Source organism: Mirounga angustirostris, unplaced genomic scaffold (assembly GCF_029215605.1).
Source record: "Mirounga angustirostris isolate CCGP_5_RB_7025 unplaced genomic scaffold, mMirAng1.0.hap1 SCAF_4, whole genome shotgun sequence".
Lineage (NCBI taxonomy): Eukaryota > Metazoa > Chordata > Mammalia > Carnivora > Phocidae > Mirounga > Mirounga angustirostris.
The window spans coordinates 38,122,413-38,136,749 of NW_026991712.1; the positions used below are offsets into that span (position 1 = coordinate 38,122,413).

A 14,337-nucleotide genomic window follows, 5' to 3' on the forward strand; every position below is an offset into this window, starting at 1 on the left:
TTCTCGCCCCAGCAGGTGCGGCCACCCGCGCGCACGGGGATCCGCCCTGGGCGGTCTGGCCAGCGAGGACGCCGAGCGCCCAGGCCCCGCGGCCCCGACGAGGCGCCGCGAGCCGGGCCGCCCCGAGAGGCCGCAGACGGCGGCGGTCCCCGCGGGCACTGGCGCCCGAGGACCGAGCCGCGGGGGCGGGCGGGCGGGCGGGCGGAAGCCGCACCTGCCGCCGCGCGGGGGCGGGAGCCAGGTGCCCGCGGCGCGCCCGCCGTCCCGGGCGCCGAGCAGGAAGTGGCCTCGGCGCGGCCCGGGCGCGGCCTCGGCGGGGCGCGCCTCCTCCGCGGCGCCTGGCGGAGCTGCGGGGCCGGAGGCAGCCCGAGCCCGAGCCCGAGCGCCGGGAACGAGCCCCAATGGCCGCCGCCTCGGCTGCGGTGGACGAGCTGTCCCGGAACTTCACGTACTGGGCGCTGGGCGCCAGCAACGGCTCCCTGTCGGGCGCGTGGTACCGCAGGAACCAGGTAAGGGGCCGGCCGCCCCAGTCGCCCGCTGGGGACACGGGCGGGGCCGCGGCGCCTCCTGCTCCTCGGCCGCGCGCCTGCCGGCTCTCAGACGCCGGGAAGAGCTGACGTGATGTTTCCACACGTTCACCGAAGTACCCCTGCTGTGGGAGAGCGCGGCCCCCCCCCCGGCCTCACTCCCGCCGCATCAGTCCCTGGGAGTGGGGCGCTTAGGTCTGCGGCTCCGACCTCTGCGGGGTCATTCCGGGGCCTCTTGGTCCCGAACATTCCCGCCTCTCCAGCCCGAATCCGCCCGCTCCCGGAAGGATTCTAGGAGTGTGGGGTGACTGCCCTCCACCCATATTCAGTTCCCCTCCATCCCGATCATTTCACAGTGAAAAATGACACCCCATTCTCAGAAGCAGGGAACTCATTAAGGGCTTCCAAATGTCCCCTCCGCGCAGATGCTCTGCGCGCGCGTGTGTCCCCGCTGGCCCAGCACGGCGCTTCCATTTCCGTGCGAAGAACACCCATATTCTTGGGTTGCGATTGCATGACTCTCTCCTTCTGTCCCACCGGTCCTCTGGGGGAACATCGGCAGCCTAAGCAATGCCAGTTTGTGCTGGAAATACACATTGAAGAAGATCAAAGGGGAGTGGAGCTGCCCATTTATTTTCGTCTTGGTTTAAGATAGAAAAACAGCCCTGGCAAGCCCTTCCTCTGGGCGCATTTATATTCTTTCAAGTGGGAGCAAGAGATCTTGACGTAGTGGATCCCGGGCTTCCTCCTGGGTTCATAAGTGTGTTACTTTTTTCTTGTTCTTTAACAAATCCGTGGGCCTTCTTAGTTTGCAACAATATAATCAAAGTATTTGTTACTGTTGGCTACATCGTTTTTTAACCAATAATCAAAGGTCTAGAATTCCTCTAAGAACACTTGAAAAGTGTTTTGAATGTTAATTTATAAAATATTGAAATTTTGTTTTCAGAAATTTAACACAGAAAATTTATATAAAGACAGGATAAGCATGTTCACCTTATTCGTTTTCAACAAAGGAGAGGGTATTGCTTGAAGTCTGTCTCACCACAAAACGTACTAAAGTAGGAAAAATGAGGGGACTCAGAGCCTCTTGGTCACTGTTTTTTAACTCTTCCAGTTCTTCCTTCACAGCAGTTACAAAGAAAAAAAATGCTTTTTTATGGAAAGATCTTTGAGTCTCTCTCTTAAATTATGCTTACGCTAGTATATATTATAAACATGCTATAATGTGCTTCTGCTAGAGGTACTCCCAGTAAAGGTTTAAGAATGAACTTTTTTCTTTTGGTAAAGAAATTAGAGGGTTAGTAGTTGTGACCTACAATGGCATCATCCAAAACAGGAAAAAACATTGTTCTCAGAGTTGAAACTCCTGTAGTCAGTTTTCCTTGATGTTTCCTGGAATTCAAGATTGTCTTGGCTCTCTAACAGCAAAACCGATTACCACGTGACATAAATATGGGGACCTAACTTGATGTTTGCAAGGCCTAACTTGCCTTTGACAGTATATATTTGTACAGATTTAAAAGGGTGTATCCAGGATATGCTAATTGAAATTACTCAACTGACATCCAAACTATACCTAGTTTGAGGTAAGGTTGTATCAACTTTTCCCAATATTGTACAGATTTAGGCCATCTTATAAGACTTAGAAGAGTGTGAAAATTGATTTTTTGAAATTAATTCAGCATTTTATTGAGTGCCTCTAGTGCGGGCCAGGCCAACAAAAATAAAATGGAGTCTAATCTTTTTTTTTTTCTTTTCTTTTCTTTCTTGACACGGCCAAATGTAGATGACTGAAAATGGGAGTGGCTCCCGAAAAACAAAAATGGGAGATCTCAGTTTAGGACTCTCACACTCAAAATTAGCCTTGGTTGCTGAGTAGTCATGGTTTAATCAGTTTTATCACAACTGAACTATTTGTTGACAGTAGCCCAGCTCTCTGCGTCTTTCCAAGTGATAATCATCAGACTGATCAATTAACCTTATTCCTAGAGAAAGACAACACTTTCACATAACAGATGAATATTTAACAGTGGTCTCTTGGAAGCAATGTTTTCCAAGCCAAAAATGTGAGTGCTTCTAGAGGAGGAAATCCTAAAGCGGGTAGAAGGTAGTAGTTCAGTGGGGAAAATGTTTTGGGAAGCCAGAGAAGTGAGGTCTTTGCTCCTTTTTGTCACTCAAGAGTCTGCCTCTAAAAGTACAGGTGTGGTGGAGTTCGGTAAACGTGTTTTCTTAATGTTTGATCCACAAGTTTTCAGTATAAAAGGGTAATATTTCTGAGACAATTATTGAGCCCCCTACTTTGTACAAAACACGTGAACCTATTCACCCTTCCCTCCAGGAGTGTTATGAGGTGCTAGGGGAAATGAGCTATACTCCAAAACAAGGCAGTATGTTTTAAGTGTCATGTGAGTGATATAAAGTCCTGTGGAAATTCGGAGCAAGGTGGCTTTGTGCAGGGGCCATCAGGGATGTTTTGTGAAAAGGTGGTATTTCAGCTGGGCACTTACGGACGGGCAGAGTTTCACTGATGGGAGTGCACAGGTGGAAGGGATTCCAAGAGAGGGAAAGTCTGGGGACCAAGGACAGCCCATGGCCTGGGCAGGTGACTTTCTGACTATTTTTATACCTGATGTAGTAATCGGTGGCCATTCTGGTTGCAGGGGAGGACAGAGACTGTACGGTGGAAATATAATTTGGGGTCTTAAATATAGTCATGGATTGCCTGGAAGGACTGGTTAAGAAGTTTGAACTTTATCTTGTTGGCAATGGGGAGCCCTTGAAGGTTGTTTTTTTGTTTGTGTTGTTGTTGTTGTTGTTGTTTTAGCAAGGAATATGAGAATCAAAGCAAATTAAAGAAATTTAACTTAGGGTTAACAGTGTTGATGCAGAGGCCTCAAATTGGCTAAATCCAGCCCACAGATATGTCTTGTTTGACCTGCAAAGAGGCTTAAAAAAATGTTTAATACATTGCCAGCATTTAAAAGCAAGTAGATTATATATAAAGTTTCAAGTTTCGGTGATCTCTTTAAATGTTCAAAGTTCTAGCAGCACTTGGCCTTTTCTCCCACGTGGTACTGTGAGCAGAAGTTCACAGTTTATGACAGCTGTGCTCCCCACCTAAGCCCCTCCCTTTACTCTCATCTCTTTTACATACTGGCCCCTGTAGGCACCTAATTTGCAACCAGTGTTAGAGGCTGTAGTCTAGTCTCTGCTGTGAACTAGAGTGTCCTTAGGCTTCAGTTTCCTCTCCAGGAAAATGAGGGTTGGAATAGAAGATCTTCAGTCTCCCTTTTGCCATCTGATTGATGAAACAGTGCCAAACCAGCAAGGTTATGGAGGGAATCGACAGGAAAGGATGAACGTGGGGAGTATTGTAAAGGAGGGGTTTTGTCCCTGGTTCGTAAAGTTTAAGCATATTGCTAAGTATCTAAATTCACAAGGACATCGTCAAAAAGGTTTATTCTGCATAGGGTGAAATGAAAATTCAGAATTTTTTATGTCCTTTATTTGAATTTTTGATTTTCAATGGCTTGAATGTTTAAAGTCAACATATTTAAAGGAAAATTGATAGAACTTGGCCAGGAAGAGGCAAAGCCAAGAGACTGACATTTGTTATGCATTTACTATGTGACACTTTATAGCTGTTATCTCAGTGGAGGCCCCAACAACAACCTCGTAAGGTACATATTAGCTTCACTGTTCACGTAAGGAAACCTCTAAACAACTTGCCCCAAGATCTTACAGCAAGTAGGTTTAACTACACAGCTATCCTTTTTCCTTGCCTGAAGGCCATTGCTTAGAAACTATGGCTTGAAAAGAAGTGGTAGTGAGAGGCAACGTGAGGAGGGGAATGAATATGGCTTATTTCATTGCACTAAAGAAAAATTGCTTTGAGTTTTATATCACCCTTTTATTGATTTTTGCTTTGATACCATCTATTTCTTTTCTGTTGGTAGCTGCATCTGTCTGTCTCTTAAAGAAAGAAAAGTGCCAAAATTTCCAAATAACCGAAGTGCTGGGTAGAGGTTGCTGGTCCTTTCCTTTTCATTCCCAAGAAAAAAAATCCTTTTTTTTTTTTTTGTTTTATTTATGCTTATTGATTTTTTTTGCATCCCTTATATATCCAACATGGCATTTTCCTGTTACCAGATTTTCTACAAGATATATGTATGAGGCAGCAAGAGGAAGAAACAGATTACCTCAAGGCAACTATATCAAAGCTTTTGTGAAAACAAAATAAATCATCATCATCACCATCATCATCATCATCATCATCCCATGGTTTTTGTTAGAGGAAAAAAGTCTTAATGCTCCTGTGAGTTTGGCGGACAAGATGTTTGCATTTCATTCTACCTGATCTCCTCCTTATGGCTTGATTTATACTAACTAGTTATAATATTTGTATTGATGCAATCAGCAAATTCAGGCTAACATTGCCATTTGACAGGTTGAAATGGCTCCATTTCTTCAAAAATTATTTTTACAACAAAGAAAAGGGAGAAGATGGAGAAGTTGTAAATTAAGAGACCTAAAAAACTACAAGGAAAGGCAAGAAAATTATTACAATAAAGTCAGGCCAGTGGTTCCTTGTGGGAGGGGGGCTGGTGTGATGAGATGGGGCAAAGGGAGGGCGTCTTGATCTGGATTGTGTTATAAGGGTGTTTGCCTTCTAATAATTCATTTTAGTAATTTATTTATCTGTATCATTCTCTTTGAAGTTGTCTGTATCTATTATATTCTATAATTTTTTTAAGTTTTAAAAATATTATTGGCATTGCAATAACTGTTCAACTTGCATGTTTTACCCAGGTGGATAATGGTATATACCATATTCACCTTGTGGGAAGTGGTATGCCATATTCACTTTGTTTGCTTAAACAAGCGATTGAGAATTACTTAAATAATTCCTTTTTAAAAATGATGATGACTGTTCAAGTTGGCATTTGAGAGCTTACCGTGGAAAGGATGATGTTCCCCTAAGCTATCCTTTTTGTTTTTGTATAGTGCATTTTTAAAAGCTGAGTCTTTTTACCAGAGATGTTGGCAAGTCTCTTAATTTCTCCAAATATTGGCTTTCTCTATTGAAATGGTAATAATAATAATACATACCTTGCAGGGTTGATGTAGGAATAGGATAAGGTGATGTATGTCCGAAAATTAGCAAAGTGCCAGACACATAGAAAGTACTCAAATAAATACTAGCTATTATTACTAGTAGTATTACAGTCAACCTATTTTATAGGAAATGTCATAAAATAATATTTCTGATGATTCATAATTATTGGACTTAGCTCATTGCAAATGGAAATAAGAGAAATCGTGTCAGATGTTTGATGTTAACCTTTCCTTTTTTAATCTAAAACTGCTGATTTCTCTGTATCTAGCGCCTTCCTCACTCCCTTTGATGTTTGGCTCCCCATCACTCTGCAAACATATTCACATTCCAGAGCACTTCCTAATTGCAGTACTTTCCTCATTGGAACACTTGTTAGTGCTAAGGGAAGGATTCCTCCTACGTCTTCTGCCACTTGCCAACTCCTGGGCTGGGGGGATGGGTGTGCAGAACTGGGAACAGTGATAGAGGGGTTAGGTGGCAGTAGTGTGATCCTATTACCAGACTCTGATTGTAGTTCAATCAGCAAGACAAGCACTCCCAGCCTGGGAAGGGCTCAGGCGCCATTAATGTTGAGATTTCCATGGGGGCATTTATGTTAGCTTGGGTTTGCCTGTTTGTTTTTTCCTAAAGGTCCAGTATTACTCTATTCAGTTTACACCTTTTTATAACTCATCTTCCACTGTGTTCCAGATAAACTTACATTTTCCATAAAGTCAGAGCTCACCGCCCGCCCCCTCCCCCTGCCCCCCGCCCCCAGTCCGTCCTGGTTCACCGGAATGCCCTGATTGCCTGGCGGCTGGCAGATAACACTCCACTTCCCCTCACATGGTTCTTAGCATGTGCTTTCACTTGTCACTTGCCCTGCCTTTGGTCATTCTTCAGATGGCCTCCTGTCATCTTTGGCACACGTTGGAGGTGTGGACTGTCCCCTTTTGTAAATACAAGCTAACATACGCTTAGTCCCGAGCGCCACACCTCACCAAAGATTGTGTTTGGCCTGGCCAGACTCCTTCAGAGACCCTGGCCTTGACAGGTCCTCCCAAGGTCTGCCTCCAAGGATTGTCCTGCTGCCTGCCTGCAGCCTCAGCACAGGTTTCTGAAATCCCCCACACCTCCTTCTTTGTACCTCTCCAGTTGGTTTCTTCTTGGAGTAATTTGGATCACTGGCCAAACTAAGTTTGCTGTAGGAATCTGTCTCTCTTCTAGCTTAACTTGGTTTCCCTAACCAAGAATGCTTTGTAATTAAGAGGCATTAGTTTGCAGGCAACTGGGTGGCTCAGTCGGTTAAGCGTCTGCCTTTGGCTCATGTCCTGATCCCGGGGTCCTGGGATCGAGCCCCGCGTCGGGCTCCCTACCGGGAGCCTGCTTCTCCCTCTCTGTCTGCCTGCCACTCCCCCTGCTTGTGCTCTCCCTCTCTCTGTCAAATAAATAAATAAAATCTTTTTAAAAAATAAAAGAGGCATTAGTTGGCAAGTCACAGAAAACCTAACACTAACTGGCTTAAATAATCAGCTTAACGTGAAAGTCCAAGAGAACTCTGGGTTCAACTAAGGCTTGATCCTGGAGCTCTAACAACATGCGAAGGCTCAGATCTCACTGTCCTCTTCCTTAGAGTTTGTTGGTTCCACTTTTAGCAGACTCGCCCCACTAGCCTACATTCTTCCTTCCACTTCCAGGAGAAGAAGCTTGACTCTCTCAACCAATGAAAATAAATGGGCTTCAGCCTGACTGGATGAGGTTAGGTTTGTGGACTTTCCCATACCAGTCACCAAGGGCAGAGTTACTGGACTTGGCATCCCAAAAGAACATGGGCACTTTTAGGAAGGGCTAGCTGAAAGAGAGGTCCTGTAACCAAGAGAAGGGGATACTGTGTGGCCCTAACAACAATGTCCTCCTATGGATTATTGTCGACTTGGGCAACTCTCAAACTAACACCCTTCCCAGCTCATTTAGGGCCTTCCTTTTCTGTATCCTGCTTCACATGAGCAGCCCTAAAAAGTTGCCCCCTATTTAGCCTGCCTGCCTTTGTGGGTGAGACCTGAACAGGATAATCTCCTTAAAAGCTCAGGTTATAGGATCAACTTCTGAAATATTTTTATTACCCTTATGCCAAGTAAGTGGTGACTTATTTCTAAATTCTAAACTTAGCCCCTCAGACATCACCCCCCCCCAAAAAAATCTACAAAGAGCCCCTGTCTTTCCTACTGATGGCAAAGTCAAAGGGAATCATCTGGCAAAGGTAGTATCCCTTGCTTAGTCTCTTTCTTATCTCTACCTGCTTAGAAATTTCTTTACCATCAACAATCACCTCTTCAGTAAGTTGGAAACTCTTAAAAGTTTAGTGGATTTAGGTGGAAAAGGTATGGTGTATGAGTGCAATACTATATGGAATCCTAGAAGCCATGTTAGCATTTCCAGTATCTCATTCAAGTTTGAGGTGAATCCTGTGAATTCGGGGTGGGGGGTCCTTTATGTTTCCTTCAGCCTCTGGATTTGCAAATCTCTGATTGTTCCAGGGATGTTAGGGACATAGCTGCACTGTCTTCCCTGTTGTCACAGCCCATATTAAGCTTGGTCAGCAAAGCAACAAATGAGGGCCTAAAATGCCATCAACATTCTATGCAATAAAAATCACAAGCAGAGAGCCCTTCTTAACAGAGCAGTGTTAGACAGTGATATCAAAGAAATCAGAAAACGTGGATTGTGTCCTCAAAATGTAGCTATATATATGTGATATACATATTGTATGTGTGTGTGTGAGAGAGAGAGAGAGAAAGAAAGAGAGAGGGACAGGGAGGGAGAGAGAATGTTTTATAATTACTTGATAAACCACGTTTGAAGGACTGCTGTGAAGCTACCCTTGTCTATATTATCTAATAGACTGTTTACATTAAGCTTCCAGACTAACAGAGTACAGGTATGTAATGGCAAATAAGAGCACCAAAGCAGAAGGGGAAACTGTAATATACCTTTGCATGTGGCTGTCTGAGTCACAGCAGTGGAGAAATGAGTGGTCCTTTGTGGGCAGGGTAGAAGCAGACCTCATGCTATAAGCACCTGCTGCAGCCATAAAGTTGAGAATAATCATGAGCTACATGTAAAGTGTTGTATTAATCTTTTGAACTACATTTGCAGACCTAAATCAGAGTCACCATCATTGGCCAGGAAGGAGGAGCTTGGGGATAGGGGAAATCATTTGGGCTATGAGGAGTGGCCCTTTGGAAGCAATGAAGAGTGCAAGTCACAATGCCTAAGAGGTGTAGAACACTTGAACTTGATTCCTGCTTTGCTGTCAGAAAGATCTGGTCTGGTGGGTGGCAAGATTCTCTGGCAGAAGTCTGTCAGAGAGCAGCAACGTCATTATCCCTCCCTCATACTCAGGCAGAAACTCACCCAGTGGCTGATGCCTGACATACTTGATAGAGTTTAATCTCCAGGGGGATGGAGCCAACCAAACACAGAGTTCAAGGCAGGCATTGCTCTTCAGAAGGACAGATACCCCCAGAAACCCAGGCAGGTGTGAGGGAAGGACTTATAGCTACAAGAGCTCTCAGGTTCCCAGCTTTAGGAGAGGAAGCCTCTTCCAAAGCCTGGGCTGGCCCTGCAAAAGGCAGACTGAAATCCTGCTTCTTTGAAAACAAGGGATTACAGAGTTTTTAAATTATTATGAATATGATCTTGCAAAATTTGAAAGTTATGACCTTAGATCTGTCTGGATGGAAACAATAGCATTCTTTGTGTTCAGCATGTCTGCCCTTGTTTCAAAGATTCCCTTCACAACCTTCTATGGGGTTGATTTGTTTTATAATAGAACCAAGTTTGAAGACTTCCTGGACCAGTATCTCATCTTTCTTGACAATTGTTGCTCTCCTTTTCACAAAGTGTTAAAAGCCCCCAAAGGATGTGTTGTTAAATATGTTACTTTTCCCATAAACTTTTTTTCTACTGAAACTTAGATTTCTCAAAGGCAAAAAACATGGTGGCTTCTTGGTAAGCTTAGTAAGGTTTATCCTTAATGGAGTTCGGTTTATAAAAATAATGAATGTACAATTATGTAAGTCAATGTGTTCCCAAGTAAAAGACAAAATGTAATAGTTCTTAATTGTATGGGAAGGCAATATGTTCGGCTTTTTCTGCCTAGGTTTTAAGGTTGATTACAAATTGGCATGGAACTGCTTGTAAGAATAGCAATGATATACTGTGTTATGTAACCCAGATCTAGTCTGTTGGCTTTAAATCACCAGATTTGGATCCAGTGTCATGAGATTTTCTCAGGGTGGAAAGGTAATAACCTTATAGCATACAACAACTGAGATAACAAATTAAAAATCTGTCATGCCTGAACATTATTCTTTTTTCCACATATGATATTATGGTTTTAACTCAGTTTGGGTTAGTATTGCAGACAAATCTGCAAGGGCAAAGGAAATTAGTGGCAAGAATAGTCCAACCCATTCAGTAATCCAAAAAGCATTACATGTTTCACGTTGTCTCCAATGTTTACCACGATGAATATGAATATTGTTTCTTCATGGCCCACTTGTAATTAACTCTCCCATTGTCCCTACTTCTTCTCCGAACTCCTGAAGTCGTCTCCTAAATGGTTTTCCTGTTCTCTGGTCTTGCTCCTTGCCAGTTCATCCTCCACACTACAGCCAGGATGAGTCTTCTTCAAAGTCAGATCTGCATCTGTCCTCTAGTTTAGAGTCTTTTGTGCCACCTACAGATTCATGGCAGATAGCGGCTCCTGCCTGCTTCTCCAGTCCAGCTCTCCTGGCATCTTCTGCTTGAAGGCCCTTCAGGTATCCTGTTGACTGCAGATATGATTAAGTTAAAGTTCTTGAGATAGGAAGACTATCCTTGATTATTTGGATGGACCCCAAATGCCACCTTAATATAAGAGGGAGGCACAGGGAGATTTCATACAAAAAAGAGACGGTGATGTGGCCATAGAGATAGAGATTAGAGTGATAGAACCATAAACCAACGATATGCCCGCAGCCACCAGAAAATGGGAAAGGCAAGAAATGAATTCTTCTCTAGAGCCTTCAGAGGGAATGTAGCTCTGCCATCTTGATTTCAGCCCAGTGAAATTGATTCTGGGTTTCTCGTCTGCCAAACTGTGAAAGAATACATTCCTGTTGTTTTAAGCCACCAAGTTTGTGGTAATTTGTCATCGCAGCCACTCCTGTAGCTAATATACTCTCCAAGCTAGGTCGATTCGCACTCTCTGTCCCTTCTGTTCCCATGGGTTCTGTAAAGCATCTACCTCTATTACAGATTTAGCAGGTGGCCTTAGTCTGTTATCAGTTGCTTTTTCTACTTCTTCTGAGCTCCTCAAGGGTACTTTGCATCCTCAGTTCCTGACATAGAACCTAATATTTGGCAGTTGAGGAATAAATACCAAATGGATGCATGACTGAATGAATAGCATCTGCTGTGACCATCCTTGAGATGTCTCTGCCATACTTACCTTTTTTCTCTCTAACCCCTTGCATTTCGTGTCCTTTTCCTCCACTTTGTGCGTTTCTCCTAAGCAGTGTCTGCACGTGGTTTTAAGTTGTGCAGTCGTTTTATTTTCCCCCTTAATATCTTTCCTTGGTTCAACCGGCTTGCTTTATATTTCTTGCTTTTCTTGTCATCTCCTCTTTTAACTCTTTTTAAGTGAATCCATATTCCCTTTAACTTCATTGAGTCTGTAAAGCAGTGGTTTTTTAACTTCTTAGTTTGAAAATTTTCCAACTTATATAAAGTGAGGAAGAGTAGAACAATGAACACCACATGTCCTTCACCTGGAGATTCACCAGTTGTGAACATTGTGAAACATTTGTTTGTTCTCTCTCTCTGTATGTTTTTTTTTTTTTACTTTATATTGTAATATGCCATTTCAAAGTAAGTTGTATACACTATGAGTCTTCACTCCTAATACTTAAATATTACGAAGTATTACTAAGAATTTGGATGTCCTCCTGTCCCTTCCTAATTGTTCTGGAGGGGAGGTAATTGTCTACCAGTTTACAAGGCGCAAATGCAAAACAGTAAGCTCGTTCCTAAGAGTTTCCTGTGACATGGGGTGAACTGAACACCCATTTCTCAGACATTTCATCCCCTTGCAGATTGAGGCTCTTATAGTCATTCCCACAGGGACTAGTTGACCTAAATCACCCAAGCTGTGGTATTTCCAGCACTAAAAACTAAATCTGTCACTTGCGTGTTCAGGCATATTTTACTGCCTGGAATAGGAGACATAGCATTATTCCAGTTGCAAGGTGAATATGACTATTATAGCATTCAAAACTAGCTCTGAATCTATGGTTCTTTGGAACCACACACTAGCTCCACTGGAGTCTGATTCTGAATTTATGTTTTGAAGGCAGAGCCAGGAATATGTTTGAGTTCAAAGTCAGAACCAGGACATACTATGACCAACTCCACACACCCGTGTTATATCCCACCTCCATCTGGCCAAACCACCCCCACCCCACCCATGGATTATAGGTCAGTAACTTTATGCAAAATATCTAAAGAACACTCTTGGCACAAAAGGTAGGATAGAAGATTGTTATTCCAAATAAAACAAAAACATCCTTGATACTTGTCAGTGCTGATATTTTGAATCTCATTCCAGATAAATTGTTTGCTGTGGCTCCCACCATCTGTTTGCCAAGACATCCTGGAAAAGTCAGGAATTAAGCTACAGTGGTGACAAGAGAGAGCACTGAACAAATTAAGGGCATCTTTCTGTGTGTCCGGCCTGTACTTCTAACTGCATTATTGAGCGGTGGAGCAACCTTTCCTTTCGATTATTATCTTTGCTTTATTTGACTTGTGCTGAGAAAAAGAAACAGATTTTGCAATTTTAAAATTGTAGTAAATTGACAATGACTAGCCAGAAGGTTACTGATTGCAGTCGGCGAAGGCATAGTGGTTCAGACATGAGCTGGGTGGCTTGGGGCCAAAATTTGCCTGATTCTAGCTATGTGACTTTGCACAAGCCCCTCTGTTCTCTTTCCTGAGCAGTCTCCAAACCAACAAGGGGAGAAAGGGGGTGGGGGAAGGAGAGGAGATCTAAACTCCCACTAATTCTAAAATGCTAGAAAACAGAGAACACTCTGAGTAAAGTAATGATGTAAACAAGACAGCTTTAATTTAAATGGCAGTTTATAAGGGTCTGCTCACTGTATGCAAATGATACTCTTGATTGCAGATGAGGATTTTGTAGTCATTAAAGCACATTTACCAGAGCCTCTAATTGGAAACAGCATTTAATATTGGTTACTTCAAGTTACTGTATGTTCTTGAAGGTAATTAAACCACCTTCTTTTAAAAACACTGCAAATTTGAAGTATTCCTCCCCTTCAATTAGGGGCATTAATGAGGATTTACTCTATTACTACTATTTATAATTATGTGTGAAATGAATTTAATGAGTATGCAATTAACCTTGAATAATTAGGTAAAGTTTCAGAAAAAATAAAGAATCAGATATACTGAGTTTATCAGGAAACTGTTTCTGACACCTGCTTTAATACCTATATATTACTTGTTCTTTGTATAATATGAATTAACTAGATTTTAAATGTCAGCAAGCAGCTTTTTATTGCACACTAGTGGAAACTCTTAATTGTTGAAATCTGAATTCTGGGACAAGTTTGTGTTCTCACAAAAACTGAGAGCTTAGTATATTCAAACTCCAGTTGATTACAAAATATTCCCTTTGAGATCTTCCTAGGACCAAAGGCCAAAATGTGCTATTTCTAGACAGTTTATAATCAGTTCAAAAAGCATTTAATAAACAACATCATTCTGCCAGGTCCTATACTAGTCATTAGGGTTACAAAAATGAGTTGACAAGTAAGTCACAGTTCTGCCCTCAAGGAGCTTATAGTCTAGAGGAAAAATGAACTTGTACAAAATCATCGCAGTATTGTAGAATATATGTAGACATAGAAGTGTGTAAAGACTCAATTCAGAGGACAGAAGTCAGAAAAGCTAACCTAGAACAGATCTTCTGTCAGAGGAAATTGTCCAGAATACAGTATTAAGAGATAAAGAGTTGGAAATATGATATTAACAGGAAACAAGAAGGATAGTATTTAAGAATCTAACATTACTGATAACAGGAGTTCTATGTGGAGAGAATAGAACAAAAGGGAGAGGACATTCAAATAGATAATAGTTGAGAACTTAACCAAATTGGTGAAAGACATGAATCCTCAAATTGAGGAAGCATGAGTCCTAAGCAAAAACTAATTCACATACCGAAAAACTAGTGAAACTGCTGAAAACCAATGACAAAATCTTAAGAGCATCCTGAGAAAAATGACAGACCATCTGCAAAGGAGCAACAATTAGGTTGACAACTTACTTCTCAACAACAAGCAGCCCCAGGTGACAATAGAATAATATCATCAGAGCACTGAATGAAGTAACTGTCAGCCTGCATTTCTATACTCAAGGGGAAAGATGACATAAAGGTATTTGCAGAATAACAGAGAACTGGAACTCAAAGATTTCATTGAAAGAGCTACTAAAGGTTTCTTCAGGAAGGACACTGAACCCAGAAAGAAAATTAAGATGCCAGAATGTTAATATCCAAAAAGTAGAAACAACCCAAATGTCCATCAACTGATGAATATGTAAATAAAATGTGATAAATCCTTACAATGGAATATTTCATACAAAGGAATG

The 14,337-nt window shown here is 42.3% G+C and overlaps 1 protein-coding gene across 2 annotated transcripts in view; it reads left to right on the forward strand.

Moving 5' to 3' along the window:
* Window positions 1-279: 279 nt before the first annotated feature.
* Window positions 280-14,337, forward strand: part of NIPAL2 (NIPA like domain containing 2) — a 74,076-nt gene continuing 60,018 nt past the window's right edge. The window contains exons 1-2 of one of the 2 annotated variants that reach the window (XM_045896170.3): window positions 285-509; window positions 4,680-4,845. Coding sequence is in view for 1 of the 2 variants with exons in the window: in XM_045896169.3 (XP_045752125.1) it covers window positions 402-509 (108 nt within the window). In the remaining variant the exon portion in view is untranslated. Of the gene's footprint in view, window positions 510-4,679; window positions 4,846-14,337 lie in introns of both variants that reach the window. The other variant, XM_045896169.3, reaches the window with a different exon arrangement.